Source organism: Bolinopsis microptera, chromosome 5 (genome assembly GCF_026151205.1).
Source record: "Bolinopsis microptera isolate Bmic1 chromosome 5, MBARI_Bmic_1.0, whole genome shotgun sequence".
In the NCBI taxonomy this organism is placed as follows: domain Eukaryota; kingdom Metazoa; phylum Ctenophora; class Tentaculata; order Lobata; family Bolinopsidae; genus Bolinopsis; species Bolinopsis microptera.
The window spans coordinates 7,984,725-8,008,157 of record NC_087076.1 but is presented as its reverse complement, the minus strand read 5'-3'; the positions used below and the strand labels follow the sequence as shown (position 1 = coordinate 8,008,157).

The 23,433-nt window shown below is 39.5% G+C and overlaps 5 protein-coding genes across 5 annotated transcripts in view; 4 read left to right on the top strand and 1 right to left on the bottom strand.

Annotated features, from left to right (window-relative positions):
* The window catches only part of LOC134815187 (probable E3 ubiquitin-protein ligase bre1), a 35,579-nt gene extending 29,741 nt beyond the window's left edge, over nucleotides 1-5,838 (bottom strand). Inside the window, exon 1 of the mRNA XM_063823699.1 lies at nucleotides 5,819-5,838. The gene's annotated coding sequence lies outside the window, so the exon portion shown is untranslated. The remainder of the gene's footprint in view (nucleotides 1-5,818) is intronic.
* LOC134815188 (probable E3 ubiquitin-protein ligase bre1) lies at nucleotides 30-5,150 on the top strand. The gene is made up of 8 exons (XM_063823700.1): nucleotides 30-77; nucleotides 188-443; nucleotides 675-790; nucleotides 909-1,080; nucleotides 3,430-3,568; nucleotides 3,890-4,004; nucleotides 4,313-4,516; nucleotides 4,692-5,150. The coding sequence occupies exons 1-8, from the start codon at nucleotides 39-41 to the stop codon at nucleotides 4,848-4,850; spliced, it is 1,200 nt and encodes a 399-aa protein (XP_063679770.1). The 5' UTR covers nucleotides 30-38; the 3' UTR covers nucleotides 4,851-5,150.
* On the top strand, nucleotides 5,190-7,209 carry LOC134815189 (transmembrane protein 170A-like). Its single transcript, XM_063823702.1, has 3 exons — nucleotides 5,190-5,262; nucleotides 6,507-6,677; nucleotides 6,808-7,209. Exons 1-3 carry the CDS (start codon nucleotides 5,193-5,195, stop codon nucleotides 6,936-6,938), a joined length of 372 nt encoding a protein of 123 aa, XP_063679772.1. The 5' UTR covers nucleotides 5,190-5,192; the 3' UTR covers nucleotides 6,939-7,209.
* A 421-nt stretch (nucleotides 7,210-7,630) lies between these two features.
* Nucleotides 7,631-10,764, top strand: LOC134814678 (nucleolar protein 6-like). Its single transcript, XM_063822845.1, has one exon. It carries the CDS (start codon nucleotides 7,631-7,633, stop codon nucleotides 10,649-10,651), a length of 3,021 nt encoding a protein of 1,006 aa, XP_063678915.1. The 3' UTR covers nucleotides 10,652-10,764.
* Nucleotides 10,765-10,950: 186 nt separating this feature from the next.
* Nucleotides 10,951-19,218, top strand: LOC134815186 (rRNA N6-adenosine-methyltransferase METTL5-like). The gene is given in 4 exon segments (XM_063823698.1): nucleotides 10,951-11,144; nucleotides 11,324-11,465; nucleotides 18,712-18,818; nucleotides 18,821-19,218. Coding segments are annotated over 4 exon segments (645 nt in total). The 5' UTR covers nucleotide 10,951; the 3' UTR covers nucleotides 19,024-19,218.
* The last annotated feature ends 4,215 nt before the right edge of the window (nucleotides 19,219-23,433 follow it).

Here is a 23,433-nt window from a genome sequence, read left to right as displayed (position 1 = left end):
TTGTTACTAATCTATTGCAATGCAGGAGAATAGTGTCAATGTCAGGAAGTGGTAGAGTTTCTGTTTCTGTCCCTGAGGTAATTTCTAATTATTAATAATCTGCAATTGGTCGTGCTTTGTGGGACTGTGGCAGGTTTTTTGAATATGACCTAATTTGAATGCTGTTCTATTATTTCGTCTATTTCAGGGTTATGTTCTCACCAAAAAGACTGATTTACAAAGCCTTCAAAATTTAGTGAAAACTATATCAAGTTTCAACAATAACCGAGATCGGGAGAATGCAATCAATGATATCATCAGCAGCAGTTCACGGGGTTACGCTATAAGAGAAAAAGAAGATCTGATTGCTAAATTTGACAGTGCTTGTAAAAATTCCCGTTTAAAATCGAAAATAGAGGATGTCAAGAGCGACTGTACTAAGACGTTAAAGAAAAATATGAAAGGTAACGGTTGATGAAAGTTTTTTTAACAAATTGTTACAACGTATATTACGTAACATGATTTAGATATTTAATCTAACATTATCAAATTGGAGTACTTCTAGTACTATTGTTTTAAATATTTTGTAGTGTAATTTCAAGCAATTGAAAGCTTTTCCAAACCCTTTCCCCTGAGGCACTTACGTAATATGTGGACAATCCGGAATCCTTAATAATATAATTTTTTATTATCAGATATTCAGAAGAGACAGAATGATTCAAAGAAAGCTCTAAAGAAGAATTTTGAGGCGGGTGCGTCTGTGTTGAAAGAGTGTTACGAGAGTGAACTTCTGAAAAGTTTCCAGAACAAGGTTGGATTCCTTACTCTACCCATTATATTCTACTTTCCATTATAACAACATTACCTCTTATCGCTGTTCATAATTCTGACTATGATGAATATTACCCGCTTTAAAAGTTACTATTCAGACATCTCTGAACAATTCCCTGCCGGTGGAGCAATACGCGTGTGAAGAGCTAGTAAAGACTTACAGAGAGTGTCTCAAGAGACAGCTCCTCCCGGAAATGGAGAAGATGTACAAAACACACTGTCACAAGATGGAGGGTGCTATGAAGGAGTGGGTCAGTCAGTACAACACAGGTAAATACTGGGTCAGTCAGTACAACACAGGTAAATACTGGGTCAGTCAGTACAACACAGGTAAATACTGGGTCAGTCAGTACAACACAGGTAAATACTGGGTCAGTCAGTACAACACAGGTAAATACTGGGTCAGTCAGTACAACACAGGTAAATACTGGGTCAGTCAGTACAACACAGGTAAATACTGGGTCAGTCAGTACAACACAGGTAAATACTGGGTCAGTCAGTACAACACAGGTAAATACTGGGTCAGTCAGTACAACACAGGTAAATACTGGGTCAGTCAGTACAACACAGGTAAATACTGGGTCAGTCAGTACAACACAGGTAAATACTGGGTCAGTCAGTACAACACAGGTAAATACTGGGTCAGTCAGTACAACACAGGTAAATACTGGGTCAGTCAGTACAACACAGGTAAATACTGGGTCAGTCAGTACAACACAGGTAAATACTGGGTCAGTCAGTACAACACAGGTAAATACTGGGTCAGTCAGTACAACACAGGTAAATACTGGGTCAGTCAGTACAACACAGGTAAATACTGGGTCAGTCAGTACAACACAGGTAAATACTGGGTCAGTCAGTACAACTCAGGTAAATACTGGGTCAGTCAGTACAACACAGGTAAATACTGGGTCAGTCAGTACAACACAGGTAAATACTGGGTCAGTCAGTACAACACAGGTAAATACTGGGTCAGTCAGTACAACACAGGTAAATACTGGGTCAGTCAGTACAACACAGGTAAATACTAAATACTGGGTCAGTCAGTGCAACACAGGTAAATACTGGGTCAGTCAGTACAACACAGGTAAATACTGGGTCAGTCAGTACAACACAGGTAAATACTGGGTCAGTCAGTACAACACAGGTAAATACTGGGTCAGTCAGTACAACTCAGGTAAATACTGGGTCAGTCAGTACAACACAGGTAAATACTGGGTCAGTCAGTACAACACAGGTAAATACTAAATACTGGGTCAGTCAGTGCAACACAGGTAAATACTGGGTCAGTCAGTACAACACAGGTAAATACTGGGTCAGTCAGTACAACACAGGTAAATACTGGGTCAGTCAGTACAACACAGGTAAATACTGGGTCAGTCAGTACAACACAGGTAAATACTGGGTCAGTCAGTACAACACAGGTAAATACTGGGTCAGTCAGTACAACACAGGTAAATACTGGGTCAGTCAGTACAACACAGGTAAATACTGGGTCAGTCAGTACAACACAGGTAAATACTGGGTCAGTCAGTACAACACAGGTAAATACTAAATACTGGGTCAGTCAGTGCAACACAGGTAAATACTGGGTCAGTCAGTACAACACAGGTAAATACTGGGTCAGTCAGTACAACACAGGTAAATACTGGGTCAGTCAGTACAATACAGGTAAATACTGGGTTAGTCAGTACAACACAGGTAAATACTGGGTCAGTCAGTACAACACAGGTAAATACTGGGTCAGTCAGTACAACACAGGTAAATACTGGGTCAGTCAGTACAACACAGGTAAATACTAAATACTGGGTCAGTCAGTGCAACACAGGTAAATACTGGGTCAGTCAGTACAACACAGGTAAATACTGGGTCAGTCAGTACAATACAGGTAAATACTGGGTCAGTCAGTACAACACAGGTAAATACTGAGTCAGTCAGTACAACACAGGTAAATACTGGGTCAGTCAGTACAACACAGGTAAATACTGGGTCAGTCAGTACAACACAGGTAAATACTGGGTCAGTCAGTACAACACAGGTAAATACTAGGTCAGTCAGTACAACACAGGTAAATACTGGGTCAGTCAGTACAACACAGGTAAATACTGGGTCAGTCAGTACAACACAGGTAAATACTGGGTCAGTCAGTACAACACAGGTAAATACTGGGTCAGTCAGTACAACACAGGTAAATACTGGGTCAGTCAGTACAACACAGGTAAATACTGGGTCAGTCAGTACAACACAGGTAAATACTGGGTCAGTCAGTACAACACAGGTGAATACTGGGTCAGTCAGTACAACACAGGTAAATACTGGGTCAGTCAGTACAACACAGGTAAATACACCAGATTAGTTGGACAATGTATTACACATGGCTGGTATTGAAATTGGAACTAGAATTATAGAGATCATTATATTTGTGAATGCAATAAGTTTAACATGACTGCAAGGGACCTCTGAGATAACGAATCTTGAATGTTAATTATGATCTCCATCATCCATGACGGAGAAGTAACTCTAACCTTGATAACTTGATTGTGTGCAATATCCACAAAATCAAAATTAAATTTAAGAATTAATTCGGAACCGTAAAATGATTAACAATTATTTCCGTAGTGGCGCTGAAAGACACACACAAGGTGTCCCCCGCAATAAGTGAGAGAATGAACAATATTCAGCGAAGATTGGATCAGCTGACGCAGAACGCTCAGAACGGTTCTACAGTGGAAAGGAAGATTGATCAAACTCTCCAGAGGTCTGTCTGCTTGTATTGTTCACAACTTTTTACCTTATTTTACCACCTAAGTTTACCACCTTATTCGAAACTAAGTAGATATCTGATCAAGTAGGATTTTATTTGAAACTTTCTGTCAGAAGTTGATACAGTACAATTTTAATAACAATTGAGACTCAAGTTTTTGGTAAACTGATTAATTTCGAATTAGTTGGCTGAGAGGTCAGCTTATATTCCCAGGCCAGGGTATCTCAGTAACTGTGAGGTACAATTAATATTTCACACTCCTATTTTAGTTGTAGCTACACTTGTACACATGTTAAAGTAATGTGTATTGGTCAGGATAACACAGGATATAGGACAACTGACAGTAGAAGTTAGAGAAGTGGCTCCTTCACACGAACAGATAGTCGCGGAATGTCTGGGCAGACAAGACTTTCAACAAGCCCTCAACAATGTGAGTACAGCTAGTGTTAAGTAGTCTGCTTGTACAGTTCTATACATAGAACAATGTCATGTCTATAAATAGAACAATATCATATAAAGAACAATCTCATATTCATCAATGGCAGATTTTACATGATCAGTAATGGTATTGATGTAGCCTGACATAACTCTCTATTCCAGGCGCTTGTAGCATTGGATCTGGAGTTGTTAATGTCTACCATTTCAGGCACTAGTAGCAATGGATCTGGAGTTGTTAATGTCTACCATTTCAGGCACTAGTAGCAATGGATCTGGAGTTGTTAATGTCTACCATTTCAGGCGCTAGTAGCTATGGATCTGGAGTTGTTAATGTCTACCTGTAATAAGATGTCAGTAGATGATGTGTTCGGTGACGTACTCCCAGAACAACCCATCTTACTAGCATTACTTAACCAGCTCCCTTACAACCTCCAACAAGACCTGGAGATTAAGAGTAGTTATCTGGTGGAGACTGTCCTGGCGCTGGACCTGGCCGACCAAGTTGTGAGTAGAGGAGGGCTAGGGGGGCCGGGCCAGGGGGGGGGGGGCCGGGGGCCGGGGGGCTACCACTCACACTACCGCTTATCTCAACAATCTATCGATGAAACTCAATTATACAATTGAATACTCGTATTACTCACAATTACTTAGGTATTCTAACAAAGCTCTAATTCTACAGATTGCCAGTAACAGTGAGACAGTGTTTAGAGAACTTACCAAACTTATAGAACACATAGATTCAACTAGAAGTCAGATCACACCGCGTCAGTACAACCAGCACCTCAAACAACTCCGCTGGTCCACAGAGCAAATCATCAGACAACTAGACCAGTACTGAGAACTGGACCAATACTGGACCAATACTGAGAACTGGAACAAGCAATTTGTAATACTCACTCATTTTGTGGACATTTCCGTATATTAATCGGTTGAAAATATGTTTAATTTAATAAGCAAGAAGAGAATGCTGAGTTTTATACATTATTAATCAAGTTATTTGTTAAAATAAATGTATAATTCTTATCATAATTTTTATTATTTTTACCCTATCAATTGATAGTGTATTTTAAAATGAAATCATTAAAATATGTTTTCTATGTAATAACATATATAATTAACCTTCTTATTTGTTTCATTCAATATCAGCTGAAATTATTGATCCCTGCAATGTAGCACAGTCATGAATACCTTACCTCCGTCGGACTGCAAAATGAACGGAACATTGAATTGTTCTAACAGTTATGAGAAGGGTGAGTGGTGTTGCTCTTTTGCTACTCAGTGCTGTGTTAATGGCACATGGTGATGAGTTAGTGTGTTATCACGTGTTGTGCACGTGTTGTGCACGTGCAACTTTGGTGTGATCTTGTGTTTCTTATCTCTTCTTGATCCACATCATTGCCCATTTTAGATTTTCTGGAGTGAAGCCTTTGTCACAATACCTAGGATTGACATAACTTGCAACCTAAACAGTGAATTTAGTGATTGATAAAGCCCTAAGGTGGTGGACCGTGGATGGCTGCAACGACGACTAGTGTAAAATGCAATTAAGAGGGATTAATTATGAAATGTAAGAGATCTGCAGCTGGATGTGTCAACCTAGAGATTATTGTAATTAGATATTATCACAACAATGAAAATAATTAGTTCAAGGGGGCTATATTTATGAGTCGCATTTGAACTTGATTTCTCTTGGAGAATTTCTCTTTAGACTCTTAACTTGCGAACAAATTGAAGCAGCAAACTTTAGGCTAGAAACTTTATTGAATTGAAATAATCATTCCACGTAACAACGTCTTCTTCAGTTCTCAAATTATTTGTTATATAGTAGTGTTGTTTTAATACTTTCAACACTACTATATAACAAATAATTTGAGAACTGAAGAAGACGTTGTTACGTGGAATGATTATTTCAATTCAATAAAGTTTCTAGCCTAAAGTTTGCTGCTTCAATTTGTTCGCAAGTTAAGAGTCTAAAGAGAAATTCTCCAAGAGAAATCAATGAAAATAATCCCATCATTATTTCTGATTACTTTTAATCCTAGGCATAGTGATGTAATAAAACCTTATCTCTTTCTTCATTTACAACAAGAAACTGTGAGAATGGGTTGGACAGACATCAACATTCGGTTAACTGGCGGCGGGGAAACATTCGACACTACTTACGGTTTACAATAAATAACTGTAATTAATCTTACGGTTTACAGTCAATTACTGTAATTAATCTTACGGTTTACAATCAATTACTGTCAACTTTTAGTCTGCATTGCCTCATGATATTGCTGAACTTTCTTTGCGTTTGATACAATTTATTTATCAATTTCTATATTGTGCTAAAGTGAAGCAGCGTTATTCTAGTATATATACTGCTTGATAATGACTATATATATAGTCATTATCAAGCAGTAAATAATCAACCTGAGGCATCTGAATTCAGATGACTTCAAATGAAAATACTTTTTGAATATGAAAGTGAAAGTGAAACTATATCCCGCAGATATGTGGAGAGAGATATTTGTGTGGTGTTTGGTGTCGAGTCTAGTAATTCACTTCGTGTCGGGACTACTTGCTTGGTACAGTTTGGGAGGTCATCCCATCGCTGTGTACGCTCTTCCTTCTTTCATCATAGCTGGATTCTTTACCCCTCTCTTTGCGGGAACTATTACAAGTTAGGCTTACTTTGTTTTTTATCCTGTTTTTTAATGTTTTTACGCCCTTCTATCTTTAGCCAATGAAAAATTTGCTTTACAATTTAAAGATTTCCTGCTACCACCAATTATAACCCCACTTCATTTCAGGTGCAGTTATAGTATTTGTTTATAAATCAGCGCAATTTACAATGTCATCTTTAGACGCTTTTCTGTGGGGTGTGGGACAGACAATCGTGTATACACTAGTTGCTGTTTCTAGAATTTATGTCACTCTTTGAAGTTCAGTTTTTGTTCATATCATGACGAAGTTTGTTAATCAGCTTGCATGGTTCTGATGTACTCAATTTTGAATCTTGAGAAGTATTAGATCTTTTCTTAATTAATTGATATATTTCGTTAAATATTTTTGTCGAGAAAGTTGTTTATAGTCCGTCTTGCTTGACAGTATGTTGAAATTGGGAACCAAAACTTGCCTTAGTTAGTGAATGACAGATAATTTGTTTGATTTTTTATTTGTGTAAATGATTTTCTTTATATTATCTTATTGTATGTTACTGCTATCAGCTATAATTTGACTCCTTTTGGCGTTGTGGACCTGCCATCGTTACTTGCAGGGTTCAGGGATAGTAGCAAATTCCCGGCAACTTGATAAAAGGGGCGTGTTTTAAATAGAGCTGCACCTAGTCCGTGTGTCCTGGACTTGCCAGTTAAGCCTCAATACACGACTTGAAAGACGACGCTACATTCGATTATCGGTTACGGCGGGCGCTGTTGCCGAACACCAATATGCTTAGTAGTATGTAGCAACTCACACTTCTAATGCGCGTCTTAACCGCGCGCACACCGCGCTATCATCTGACTCGTGTCTGCAGTTGATCTACTATACTCATTTGATTTTACATTTATTATATAACTTGTTTGAATGAAACAAAATAAATCTTAAAAGTTATTATAATAATACCTCAGCAGGATGCAACCAAAGAAGAAAAAACAGAAGGTTGACGAGAATGTTCTTCTCGGCTACACCACAGACAATTTCATCAGAAGTCAACTTGAAGAACTGTATTCTGGATTGAAGCAGTCCACAAACCCAGTCTCTGACCAGATAAAAGAGTTGTTGTTGAACTTAAGACCAACCAAGAAGAAGACAATCGAAGAAGCCGTCATCGCCTTGAAAAATAAGAAATCTGTCTGGCCCCTACCGTCTGATCTCACAATTCCAAATGGTACATTTAAATTCTTCCCACCAAAAGAAGTAGTTGATGTTGGTGGTGTTAGGACATCGACTCATTTGAAAGCATCAAAATCATCCGACTTACTGCTTCTGCTCTCAGAAAAATTTTGCGAACCAAAAGATTATTTGAACGGAAGATATATCGTCAAAAGAACTTTGTTCCTGATGCACTTGATCCCAAAACTCCGGAGTTGCGATTTTGTGTCAAATATAAGGTTCAAATATTTTGAAAGGGACGTGCTCAAACCAGTCCTTCACGTTCAATGTAAAACAGGTGGTTCTTTCAATCTCATACCTTCTGGCTGCACCTTCAAACTATCTTTACTTAATTTTGACAGAAATGCCGTCAGACCTGATAAAGTGTACGATGGTGAAGAGGAATGTTCAGAGATCAGCACTCCGTATTACAACAACTCCATTCTCACTGACATTCATTCCCCTCAATACGTAAGTTTTATGTCAGTCATTGAAGATTCAGAAAACTTCAAACAGGCATTGACCATTCTCAAGTTCTGGCGTGCAAGAAAAGGTGTACAAATTTCCGGACATATATTGACAACATTGTTCCTACATCTATACGAGTCAGGATCTATTGCTACAGAAATGGACGTCCTAACAATCTGCAGACAAGTTTGGTCCTTTTTATCAACCAGCCTCGTTCCCGCATTCTCTACAGGGATCATTGTTGGAGACACCACAAAGACCATGGGTTACCCAGGCTTATATATAGATACTCTTGCTAACGTGTGCTACAACACTGACCTAGTAGCCTTGAAGGAGTTATCTCGACACAGCGGGGTTATGTTGGAAATGTTGGAGTCGAGGGAGTACAATACTCTCGTATCTGTCATGACTGAGAGAGTTTCCTCTCTTTATGATATCTACGATGTTGTTTACAAAGTCGAGATCCCAGAAGCACCTCTACGAGAGAGTTCTTTACAATATTGTGGGGTGCAATTCCGAGGTTTTATAGACCATGTCAGGTCCATCCTCCTGAAATCTTATGGAGACAGGGTGATGGAAATCAAGATGGAGTACATTTTAAGTGAACCCTGGTCAAGGAAATCTCCTCCAGGTCTCCCTAGCTCCGTAATGATTGCTCTCACCATCGACAAAGATAACTGGACAAGACTTGTCGACAGAGGCCCCTCAGCAGATACCGTCCAATCTAAAACGTTCAAAGAGTTTTGGGGGGAAAAGAGTGCTATAAGGAGGTTCCAGGATGGTTCCATTGTTCAAGCAGTAGTGTGGGACGGTAAAACTGCGCAGGCACGTCGCAGTATTCTCACCCAAATCACAGAGCATGTGTTGGGACGTCACGCCGGGATCGCACCGGACAAGGTACAAGAGCTCAAGTTGGAGAGCCAGGAAATAGTGGGCAGAACCTACTACGAGGGAGATGGTGAGGAGCAGGCACAGAAAATCATCAAAACTTTCTCCGAGCTGAGTAAGATCTTGAGAAAGTGCTCCAAGATACCACTTACTATAAACTCAGTGTTAGCCGTATCTCCAGTGCTCAGAAACACTGATCTGTTCCCACAAGCCGAGTATCAAGTAAGCCGCTCAAAGAAGCAAGCTGCTCTCAATACAAGTGAAGCAGTTCCCCCTTTCGTACAAGCTCACGAGATGGTGTGTCACTTTGAGTTGAGTGGCAAGTGGCCAGAGGATGTCCAGGGAATCCTCCGATTGAAGGCTGCCTTTTACCTGGCCCTCAAAGAGGAGCTAGAAAGCATGCATATAACTGCTAAAGTAAACATTAAATTCCTCGACATTGCCCGGAACGGGTTTGTGTTCAGGTTGAGATTTCATGTCCCGAAAGAAGAGAAACTAAGAGCGGGCAACATTTCCTTCTGGGTGCCTTGTTCTGGTGCAGAGCTGAAAGTGCAAACAGTCATCCTACCTTATGTGTCATCTCACCTCAGTAGTTTGAGTCTCCAGCACTCTGCCTACCCTCTAACAGTTAGATTCCTAAAACACTGGGTCTCAATTCACTGCCTCTCAAACTACATTCCTGACATATTCTGTGAACTGGTAGTGGCCCACATATTCCTCAGTGCTACAGCTCACTCCACCCCCCAAACCGCTACAGCTGGGTTCCTTAGAGTTCTCTCCTTCCTCTCTTCATTCGACTGGAACCTGTACCCGCTTCTCATCAACTTCAACCATGAGCTCATATCTGAAACTTTAGAGTTGTACACGAACTTCATGAACACACGAAGTTCTTACCCTGACGCCTGTATAGCGTGCCCTCAAAACGAACTGTCTGATCTGACCCGAGATTCTCCAACAAAATCCTCTCTCAACATCCTTAAACGGCTGGCAGAGAAATCCCTCTCCAATACCAACTCCCTAGATTCTGTCTTCAAACCGAACACCACATCCTACAACGTGATCATCCACTTGAAACGCAGCCAAACAGGGAGGTTCCCAACAGACAACCCTTCACAACACCACGCGAAGAGCTCTCACTTCCCAGTGGTGGAGTACGAACCAGCGCGGCTGTACGTGGAGGAGCTGAGCCGCGCATACGGCCAGCTGTGTCTCTTCCTGTACAACAGATACGCCCCCAGTGTGGTGGGTGTTGTGATGAAGCGAGCTGGGAACGGTGAGGTGAAGTTCACTGTTAATGGCTCTATGGCAAAAGTAAGAACTGAGGGAGGTATGGTGAAGAATAATCTGGATGCTATGTTGTCAGACTTTGATCTGATGGGGAAGGGTTTGGTTCAGAACATTGAAGTACTTGATCTTGAAATTTGAGAATGAGTAGATATGTTTTGCGGGATATTTAATTACACCCTAAAAGAGCAGAGTGTTTGTTATCGTGACAGTGCTGTAATTTCTTTTAACTTCTAACTTATTATTTTATCAGTTTTATATACGTCGTCTAACTCGCTTCTATTTACAAATTAGTAGTACATGTGAAATGACAAACTCTACTTTTAAGAGTTACAAGAGTTACTTGATCACGTGACACATTGCCTGATCACGTGACTCCCCTAAACACTGCTTGTAACACCTAACACTACCTGTAACACCCTCCATGATATAACAGGTGCAATGAAAAGGAAGCAACTAGAGAGTTACCTGCAGGATGTATCCCAGTTCTCCCACCCCAAGTTGGAGCTGGAACAGTACCCCACAGACCCACATCTAGCTGCAAGTGTCCTGTACACTGCTCAGAGCAGCTTCGGGGATATCGAGGACAAGGCTGTGCTGGATATGGGGGCTGGGTGCGGTATTCTCAGTATTGGTAGGTGAGTTATTTAGTGTTCCTGAATTCCTTGCCTGAAAACAGCTTGTTTTCATCTTCACGTTATCATTATAAATCTGTGACGGATCACTAATATGGCTGATCACTAATATGACTGTGGCTGATCAGTAGTGTTCCGACCCGGGAACTACACGGAATATGATACCCTCTCTTTCCAGGAAGTGTAATGTTGGGAGCAGGAAGTGTGACGTCATTAGAGCTGGACTCCGATGCTATCCAGGATTTACAGGATAATATCACTGAGTTTGAGATAGATAACATTGATATTATCCAGTGTTATGTTACCACCGACCTTGTCAGGTTTGTCTTTTTTGTTGGTAATCATTTGACTAGGACAAACGCTATGTCTCTTCTCATTTAAGGGGGTGGGGGGGGGGGGGCCAATGGGTATTTTTTTGTGAAACTTGATTTCGAGATAGCAGTTGACCAACAAACTAGGACCAGTGACCGAACTTTTGAGGGGGTCCCGGACCCCAACCGCCAAACGGTGTGCGCAGGGCAGCCACGCCCATATTTGGTCCAAATTAGGCCCAATTTAGCCAAATACCCTGAACATGCCCAAAACCCAGGTTAATGATGCTCTACTTGTAGCTAGTGGTCTCCTGAACTTATGAATGGAATTTCATCAAGATTGGACAAAAAATGACTGAGTTATGAGCCAAAAACCATATGCCCATATTTAGTCATATGCACCAAATTTGTTATATTTTGTCCCATAAATTGGTCAAATATCAATATTTTTGAATGGGGGGGGGGGGGGGGGGGGGGGTCAACCTCATTTTACCTCATGAGGCCAGCCAAAAAAGGCAAAATTGGGATGAGGTAAAATGAGGTAAAATGAGGTAAATAAATCTAGTTTTCTAAGCCTTTTTTTAGAGACAAAAAAGGTTTATTCGAAGTCATTATACTATAATTCGAGGCTGTGCATGGTCTCCCATGATATTTAATGGTTTATTAGGAGTGATGTGGTCCCTGGGAAGGGGCATTCCCAGTTTAACCTACTTACTCTCCAAACTTGGGGTAAATAAAACTTCGCATTATAATTATTATTTATGAAAAGAAAATTGAACATTTCAATTTCCATGATCCATTAGGAAATTGTTAATAGCACTTGCTAAGTTTTGTAAAGGAATTAGCAATAACTTTAGTGTCACCTTGGCAGTTGCCAATTTATGGGGATATTTCCGCATTGCATGACATGGACCATTTAAATAATATCTTAGTTTGATATTGCGATTATCGAGTCACTCTGAAACAAATTGTGTCTAACTAGACCAAATGTAAACAACAGTTGTGCATGGTACTGGATTGGATATCTACATGAATTTAGTCGAAATTGCATAGTGAAAGGTCATTTCATAATAAATTACTCATATAAACTCATACTTCATACAATTCTAAGTTCTTATGTACATGTTCAATGTTCATGATTCGCTGTAGAATAAAGGGCGGTTCACAAAACCACTTTTCGTTCAAATAATTAGATATCACCTCTAATTAGTTGCTCTATAGGATCAGGAACAACCAAACAATTTTTTGTGTCTACGGTTTCGTATAATCCAATGAAACAAGAAATTTCCAATGAAACAAGAAATTTAATTTTAGCACATTTTACAGAATAAAAAGATGTAAAACAATTCATAAAATATAATGCCCATTTGGTGTATGACTTTTTGTCCTTGAATGCGAGTTTGGTTTTGGAAGGACAGGTAACTAACGGGGCAAGGAATGCGCGTGCCTGATCAAAGCTTTGCACTCACCGAAACGCTAGTTCAGTTAGGTTTTTAGAGACAAGGCTCATATTAGGACTAGAGGACATTTTTTAGTAGACATTAGGGGTTCTGTTTATAGTTGTTACTATAGGTTGCAGCCTTGTTGTGACAAAAAGTCTACACTAAAACATGCTTTAGTTTATATTGTGTAGTTCAAGGATATAAAATGTAGCTTCAAGGACCAAGGTGGATATTAAAGAGCTGGCGAAAGATTATGGCCTTTGTATCAATGGTTATAATAAGCTAAAAATATCTTAAACTATACAGTGCTAATTAAAACTTTCTTTATACTTCATTCTCAGATTAGATTTAGAAAATTCAAAAAATATACATTTATTTTATTAATACTTTCTCACACATTCTTTACTCACAGGACAAGACTTGGAAAACAGTAGCCTAGGGGAATTTAATTGAGATGTGTGTGACCAGCCAGTTATAATGTTTGGAAAATAATATTTGTACAGTCAAAATCTTTTACGGTCCAATCAAGCAGGGCGTGGTTATGCTGATTGGCTAATAGAGCACGTTTAAGTTTTCCTCGCAAGCACATTACACTAGTAGTAAAGTCAGTCATTCTGAACTTTGGGGTTAAAATGTTAAAAATTTTGGTTGATCTAGTGTTGTGGTTGTCAGGTGGGTGATCTACCTGACAGATTAGAAGGCAGGGTTTCCTCGACGAACATGTGTAACCCTCATATAGTGATATTGGAGCACAGAATTTCATATATTTCATATATAATACTGACTTGGGCCACGCCCATATTTTTCACCAATTTTTAACAGGTAAAATTATCTAAATCGTCAATTTAGTCACGAAGGAGTTCTAAATGCAATGTGTGCTCCTCTAATATAAACAGTAGGAAATGGTTAACTTTAGTCGAGGTTTCAGGTCTCTACAATGTCGGAAAGTTCCTGCAGGAATTTGCGCATTGCCATGCGCTGAAGCGCAAGATTCACTGCGCCAAAAGCGAAGGTCGTAGAGACATGAGACCTTGACTAAAGTTAACCGTTTCATACCATTGCTATCAGAGTATGCCACTTTCAGAGTCCTGAACACACTCCTACAGCTCTTAATCGTCAATTATATGAATTTTACCTGTTAAAATATATCATCTTTAACTGATATCAATTTAGTTTAAAACACTGTTAGTTTTAAAAAAGAACATTCATCACACCAAACTAACGCACAATATGATAATATAAAAAAGGAAGGTTTTCCTTGGATTCCGAATTCAACTTTGATTATATCCTGGCACTGATTATCATTTCTCGATTGTTCTCCATTTTCCAATGCAGTCAGCAAGTTCCAATTTAGGTAGACTAGGTTTTCGAATCTTCATATTATGTTCAGAAGCAGGCCAGAAGGGGTTGTTACCAGAGGAATATCTTCTTGGAACAAGGAATTAATGAGGTCTTCATTTATTTCTTCATAACTCGTCACTGACAGTCCGGACAGGATGAGCATTGACGAGATCCACTGATTACTTCATAGCTCGTCATTGATAGGATCAGTATTAATTATTAAATGAGGTCGAATGATTACTTCATAGCTCGTCACTAACTGGATCAGCATAACATGACTAACAACTAACGAGGTCCAGTGATCTCTTGCTGATACGTCAAAACAAGATCAGTAAATAGCTATAAATATCGAAAAAAATTAGCTTAGAAATTACAGAGTACAAATGCCTTCTTCACAACTAACTCTTTGGCCTCATCTTTTTAAATCACTCATTCCCTCTGAAACAAGATAATGCTTAGGACTAGGAGGAACTTAGTTAACTTCTTGTATAATTCGGTAAGAGGAAAATTCCTTAGTAAGCTAACATTCTTTTGTAGGATGTTATCACTTATCATATTATATTGTATATTATATATATCTGTTATCCAGCATAATCCCACAACTAGACCCTCTTATTCTGGAGTCTTGACAATGACAGCAGCACTGTACACTATTTTGATGGTCCAGGTCTCCAAGAAAACCTTCCTCTTTATATTATCATATTGTGTGTTAGTTTGGTGTGAAGTATTATTTTCTTTTTTAAAACTAACAGTGTTAAACTAAATTGATATCAGTAAAAGATGATATATTTTAACAGGTAAAATTCATATAATTGACGATTAAGAGATATGGGAGTGTGTTCAGGACTCTGAAAGTGGCATACTCTTACAGCAATGATATGAAATGGTTAACTTTAGTCAAGGTCTCATGTATCTACGACCTTCGCTTTTGGCGCAGTGAATCTTGCGCTTCAAGCGCAATGCGCAAATTCCTGCAGGAACTTCCCGACATTGTAGAGACCTGAGACCTCGACTTAAGTTAACCATTTCCTACTGTTTATATTAGAGGAGCACACATTTAGAATTCCTTCCATACTCCTTCGTGACTAAATTGACGATTTAGAGAAGTTTACCTGTTAAAAATTTTTGCCGAAATTTACCTCATTTTACCTCATGAGGCCAGCCAAAAAAGGCAAAATTGGGATGAGGTAAAATGAGGTAAAATGAGGTTGACCCCCCCCCCCCCCTGAATGAGACTTACTTTTGATGAAAGGTAAGCCTAAACTACATATTCTCTGTAAGTTATAGCTTTATATCTGTTTAAATGTGGATACTAAGGCGAAAAAAAAACCACAACATTTTTTTTTTTTTTTGGAAAACAAATAGAATAATATATAACAATATAATTTACAACAATGTATATCGACCAGATTTGAACCAACAATTAATTGAGTCCATAGGACTCATAATTAGCTAAGCTTTGATACAAAGCATGCGAACTCAAAGTCGCTTTCACAACTTTTGTCAACTGAATTGACAGAAGATCTGGTTCCTCTTATACACAGGAGAACCAGCTTCCTGATAATAAATGATAATTTGCATCTTAAAAAATTGACAACATCTGAATAATTTTGTTGAGTCTTATAAGATATTTTCTCATACAATGATCTAAAAAATGTTCTCGCTTCTGGCCCGCTGCCACCCGTGACAGAGTACACCAGTGGACAGAAACTCCCATGTTCGACGTTCAATATTCTCTCGTTGTATAACCTCCGCTTCTGAGTCTCAGCTCTCTCGTATATTTTTTCTGTTGATGATGAGAGATAAGACTCAGAATTGGGATTGAGAACTTTATGTCGAAATAGGAGTTCTGTCCCGGACGATAGAATCCCCTGGCACGGACGTCAGGGTGGGTACTGTCTCCTGTTAGTGTGGTACTTGTTGAGAAAGTCTCCCCGTCTAAAGTCTGTAGGTGGGGCTCACATTGTACGTCTTTGCAAACAGTTGATAGTTGTTTGGCTATGAAATCCCTAACTGAGTTGTGGCGGATGATGATGTAGCCCCCTCTTGGACAGTTTAGAGCATGGTTGATGTCCATTTTGGCCCCACAAACACAGGATTGAGGTAATCGTGGAAGGTCTTTGTTATATCGAAGAAGTAGACTATCCCTGAATTCCCCTTTGTTCAATGTGAACCCATAAGACTTAAGAGGTAGGACAGTCAACCAACTTGAGCTTCCTTTTTCTCTTGCCTGATTAATTGCACGTGTAGATCTATCACTGCTTTCATTGCAGATTAACGTGTATTCTAATTCATGCTTTTCTGCCCTCACTTTTAGAATCTCTTTCAGCGACTCGGAATCATGATCTATATCCGTTTCAATTCCGGCCATGGCCTTTACTAAGGACTTAGTCACTTCCATGGATGTTTTATACTCCTCTGATGCCAACTTTGATAAAACTGGTATGCCTAGTCCCCCACATCGTATGGGTACCGCAACCGTTCTTCTCTCTAATGGTGTAATAGGGCATCCAAATAAAGCCGGTAAAGCCTTCTCATGAAGTATGTCATTTTGTGCCTAACCCCATGAGTGAATGCTGCATATGCTGCTTGTGGCTGGGATTGACCAAAATCTGATAATTTGTTGATCATTTTGGTCCATTCTTCAACTAAATTATTGATGTAAAGTCGTTTAGATTCCTGTGACTTAATAACCGCTCCAAGATGTCTCTGTCCAGTTATTTTTATCTCGATCCCGCTTTCTCCAAATATTTCCATAGCCCTCTCCATGCTCGAATTTTGTGAGAAAATTTTGGAATTTGACCGCCAAATTTTTTTGGAGGCCTAAATCAAAAATCCGTTCTCAAAATAAGGTCGAAATGCGATTTCGAGTCGATTCTGAAAATTTGATGCAAAAATTCTGAAAACTGATTGAGCTGTTACAATTTTAATGAGATCAATTCCGCGAATATCGCGAACCAAGATATAGGCAATTTAGTTCATTTTTTGTGGTTTTTTTCGCCTTAGTATCCACATTTAAACAGATATAAAGCTATAACTTACAGAGAATATGTAGTTTAGGCTTACCTTTCATAAAAAGTAAGTCTCATTCAAAAATATTGAGATTTGACCAATTAATGGGACGAAATCTACCAAATTTGGTGCGTATGCCCAAATATGGGCATATTGTTTTTGGCTCATAACTCAGTCATTTTTGTCCAATCTTGATGAAATTGTATATACAAGTTCAGGAGACCACTAGCTACAAGTAGAGCACCATAAACTTGGGTTTTGGGCATGTTCAGGGTATTTGGCTAAATTGGGCCTAATTTGGACCAAATATAGGCGTGGCTGGGACCCCCTCAAAAGTTCGGTCACTAGTCCTAGTTTGTTGGTCAACTGCTATCTCGAAATCAAGTTTCACAAAAAAATACCCATTGGCTTGACATTTTGTGGAACGACTTTTGCTCAAATATATAATTAAATTTTAAATTTTAAACAGCACTGTCTCAATTTATAATTTACTTCTATTAAATATGGTTTGATTATTTTGCAGATGCCCACATGCACAGTATGTTCCTCTATATTTACATAAATATCAAAACTGTCAGTATCAAACTAAAAACTAAATCGAAAGGGAGCCTGCTAACCAAAATGTCGGGTGTAGCACGCCTTGGGAAAAGTTTAGTGTGCAGACAGCTACAGCATACAATTTTGTGCAGATAGAATTCATATCAGTTTGTTCACAAAAATTGTAGACATGCAGTTAGAATTTCTCTTGTAGTTGAGCAATACACCAATATTGATACATAAGAGCAACGACCAGTCATTTTACCATAACTTAGTTCTTTTGTTCTCTAATCTCTCAGCTTACAATTGTTCCCTATTGTGCGTTTTGTTTCAAAATGAATTGTTTTAACTGTAACGTGAGACCCCCCTGTAAAGATGCCACTGATGAATATAATAAAACCTGCGCAGGGCAGGGACAAAAGGATTTCGCGATTATTTTGGCCAAATTTCGCGGTACCGCGAAATTTAACAGGTTATACATTAAACTACACATAAAATTTGTCGCGGAGAATGGGAAATTCCGCGATTTCGTACATGCCGCGAAATCCTTTTGTCCCTGGCGCAGGGGAAGACAAAGTAGCCTCACTACCTGCAAATTTAACAATGAACAAATCTAACTAATGTAATTGAGTAATGATCAAAGTGATAAAACCTACATCTTATTTCCTGTGTCTCAGGTAGTGATTGTTTTGTTCGGCAGGCCACACCTTTACTATGGCCACACCTTTTCTATGGCATATTCATATGAATTATGAACTGTAAGAAAGATGTAGTCAGTTTCTTACCGTATCTTACTGTATCTATTAGATATCTTTTATGATCTAAGTGTAGTGTACCACTGTACCCCCCCCCCCCCCCCCCCCCGATATCTTTTCTCTATCCACTAAATCTGTGACCCATTCTCTCCACTCCCACTCTCCCAGGCCAGACTTCAAGTTCGACACAGTAGTGATGAACCCTCCCTTTGGCACAAAGAACAACTCTGGTATTGACATGACTTTCCTAGAAGTAGCACTGTCAGCCATCACTCCTTCGGAGCTGTGTACTCTTTTCATAAGACCTCCACCAGAGACTATATCCTCAACAAATTTGAGAGTAAAGGGCTCAATATAGAGGTGCTAGCTGAGATGAAGTTTAAAATACCTCACATGTATAAGCAACATCGGAAGAAGGAGGTACTGGTTGATGTTGATTTTATTAGGATATGCGGCAAGTCAGCAGCTAAAGGAAGCTGAGAAAGTAACCAATGTTACTACCGTATTTTAATTAAGTCAATCTTTCGTTTACCTGACGGTATAATTGTTATTTAATTTGTACTGCAGTTAGTGCAGTAGTGTATCGCAATTTAGATGTCTTTGAACACAAATACAAAATATAGAAATTCAGACAACACTCAACAGTTGCGACTTTGAAATGAGAAGATTATTCTCTTTTGTTCTTTATCTTTCTCGAGTTTCTTCTCAATTTTTCGGGAGGAGGTGGTCGTGACTGACCGTTGGTGATTTAAGTACTGTCTTATTGATAATTTACTGATATTATAAAATCTAGTTTCAAGTAAATTAAGGCTACCACTTAGATACCAAATAAATCTTCCTGAAATCCATAACATTGTAAAAAATTTGTTAAATAATTCAAAATAATACCTAGATAACTTAACCCAGAATATTACAGGATATGTACCACTGAGATGATGTGTGACGTTAACCATGTTAACCATGTTAACCATGTTAACCATGTTAACAATCAGTTCGGTCTACAGTTTCCAGGATTCACTCAGGTCAGCTCCAATTTAGAAAACATGCTACCTGGCGTCAATCCCAATCCTGCCGCTCAACCTTTCAACAACACTCAAACTATCAACAATAACTCGCCCAACAATCCGCTGGGATTGTTGTATGGGATGTCTGATGCGGTGCCTTGTCAGTACTTCTCATAACAATGTTCCGCATTCCATGAGCAATGTTCCTGTTTCGCATTCCATTAGCAATGTTTCGCAATCCGTTAGCAATGTTCCTGTTTCGGGTTTGTACCCTCCTCAAACAATTTACTCCTCAGTATCCCCAAGTCCATCTCAGCAGTCCCATCACAGTCTTGTCACGTTACCAAGTTCCCACTCAACCTTACCTAACAACCTACATCGTTACCAAGTAACCACTCTACCCTACCTAACAACCAAAAGTATCCCAGTTTACCAGTCAACTCCCCAGATATCAGCACCCTTGGTGAAACTGGACCTCTTTACACTAGTTATCACTCAGTCAAGAGACACCACGAAACAGAGAAAGGGAGGGAGCTTGCTAAACACGCCACTCAACTGGAAGCAATGGTCTTCACCATGAGAGAGCAATATGAGCATGACATAAACCACTACAAAACACAACTATGTCAACAAATGGAGAGCTACTCCAGGTTGAAATCTAAAGCAAAGCAGCTGAAAGAGGATTATAAAGAAAGGCATAGTATGTTGTCTGAGCAGAGCAAGCTAAAAGAGGAGTACAACATGCTGGTGGTTCAGATGGAGGAAGAGAGAAAACAGAGAATCAATGACAGGACAACAAAATCAATAGAGTCTAAGAAACTGATCATGGCGATAAGGGCGGAGCTGGAACAACAGAAACAAGCGAATATAGATTCAAAGAGTCTGATAATCGCACGAACACGGGAAAAGGAAGAGATAACCGAGAAACTTGCTAAAGTTGAACATGATCTGTCCAAGAGAGATGATAGTGTGGTCAACCTCAAAAAGGATGTCATTGATGTGACACAGAAATACAAACTCGCCCAACAGGATCTCGTTCAGAAGAGATTCGACTCTGCCAACTTGAAGTTAAAAATAGCGGCTGCAAACTGCGAGGCTCAGATAAGAGAACGGTCTAAGTTACCTAATCCTGAACGTTACAGCCTGGTGGCATGGAAGGAATGCCAGGAAGATGTGAGGAAGAAGTTGGAAGATAACAAAAAGAAGCACGATCAGTACACTGCCTCGCTCCACGAGGATCCAGACCTGGTGTGGTTTGCAGAGGAGCCACGTGGACCTCCTATTGACATATCCGTACCTCCTCTTCCTCTACAGAGGTTTGATGATATTTTATTGGGGAGGGTTGCTCCTGATCTCCCTCTATCATCTCCACCCCCTCTTCCTACTGTTAACAACGAGCTGAATACTGCCAGGATCAACTCTGAGCTAGAGAAGATTGCTAATATGCTGGATGGACCCATTACATTGGTCGATGACAATGTAGTGGTACCTCCCAATGACGTGGTACCTCCCGCTCTTGCAGCGATGGTTGAGTCTGCTCTCCCCACTGTCACTAACATAAATTCTCCTGCTTTGAATGTTGTACCTCCGGTTCTTATGGTTACGTCCCCTCGTGCAAGAGGAAGAGGAATTATACCGTCTATCAGTGCTCCAGACACTCTCTCTGTGGGTAGAGGGAGAGGTAAAGGCCGCAGTAGAACTCTACCTTCTAGAGGTGGGAGTCTAGATACTTCCCCTATTGCACCCTATAACCCTCCCAGAGCACTCAATCCTGCGACTGCTAGCTCAGATATTCCAATAAGAATGTCGAGGATGCCCAGTGATGAAGTTACTACAGGGGTATCCAGGGTACCCAGAATTGTTCAAAGTCATGTTATTGACAATACCATCCCGACATGGCCCATAGGTGATCAAAGTAATAAAACTGACAACCCCACCTGGTCTAGTTCCATCCCGACCTGGTCGGATTCTGATGTTCCACACTTGCAGCTGCACAGCCAGGGACTAGAACATGAACTCTCAGGACTAAATCTAAGATCCTATCAGGAAGAGTATAACTCTGGTTCTGATCAAGAGTCCAACAATTGCTCACCAGCAGAGGCTGAGAAACTGATACGCCAATTGCAAGAAATTTACCCAATTTTGTCGGATAATGACGTAAGGAATTATTTGACGAAACTTCAGAAGCAAAAGCCATATCGGCTGAAAACAAAGCATCAGCCACTATTTGAGAGGTTGGTTGACTTTGTAGCTGCTGATTTAGTGTCCAGTAATCATGGTAACCATGGTAACACGCTACAACCAGACCGGCGACCCTCCCTTTCCCCAGATAACACGTGCGTTATCTGTCTAGAAACCCTCCTAATTGGAAAAGTGCACGTGTCAGACTGCGCACACAGATTCCACAAGGCATGTGTCGAGCTCTGGTTTGCAACCCGCAACTTTACCTGTCCAACATGCCGTACGTTACAACATGCCGAAAACATGCCGCCAACATGCCACGCATTCCAGCCCAACATCTCCTCCTCCAGCGCTTCCACTCTCTCGGAGGAGGATCACGGAGGAAATGAATTCTCAGAATTCCCGAGAGAGTTATATGCTCAAAGGGATAGGCACGGTTATTATGATAGACAAATTTAACAGATAACTGATTAAACTGTGTGTTTGAAAATGTTGTCTTTTCTTGCTGTCAAATTTATTATTATTAACAGACTTTGATTGATCATACTTTTAATTATCTTAATATATAATATAATAACAATAATAATATATTATAATAATATATTTAATAAGCTTTTTGCGTTCACTCAGTTAATCTTCGATAGTTCATGATATACTTTACCATATTGTTTACAACTGTAATGCTTCAAAATGAAGCAGTGACAATTTGATTATTAGTGGTTAACTTTAGCCTCGAGAGATGCCAAATATTAATATAAAAGTTTTCGATAACTTTATGGATTATTAATTTATTAACATGATATGACTGTCTTATTTACATTTTTTCATCTCACAAATTTGACAGTTTGCGAGATACTACAGGGTGGGCCAAAAGTCAGTGTGCAAACGTTGGGTCTTATACCTCCGCCGTGTTTTATATTTAAGAGCTGTTGCTTTGCAGATGGCATACTGTACTTACTGGTTCGAGGATTCCGTCGTCAAAATTTGAAAATTCGAATATTTTAGACCACGCCCATTCAATATTAAAACACCTATATTGTTTTCTCTGAAGATGCTGAACGCCTAATTTTTTCAGAGACGGTAGATTATCAAATTTTGCATATGATCTGAAAACATGAGGCAAAACGGATTAGAAATGACGAAGTTATTAAGCATTTTGTGTATCTCGTTAACAAAATTGACTGGGTGATTATGTGACACCGTGACACGACACCTTAATTGGGCACCCTTAACAATTCCCATAATGTTTAACGGGGTAGTTAACGGGGTCACCTTATCACGTGATTAGGTAAACCAATCACCTGATCACACGTAATGAATAAACTCGTTATGCTTCATATCTCGGTCATCTGAGAAGCTACAGTTCTAATTCTTTCAGGACTAACGTAATTCGAATTGCCAAACACAATTCAATAAGATTTAGCTTGATCCGACTAGCCAAACTATCAAATAAATGTGAAAATGAACCTCCATTTGAAAAAATGAACGCGAATATTTTTCGAGTTGACAAATTCCTCGAACCAGTGGTGGTACTAAGTCATACCAGAAGGAAGTATTTCAATTGGGCACTCAGTGACTGAGCTATTAAGGCCAACGTTTGCACACTGACTTTTGGCCCACCCTGTATTATTGCTATAACTTCACTTTTTAATATTGTTCAGTGTGTCTAAAAATAGCGTTACTTGATGTAACACTTAATATAATA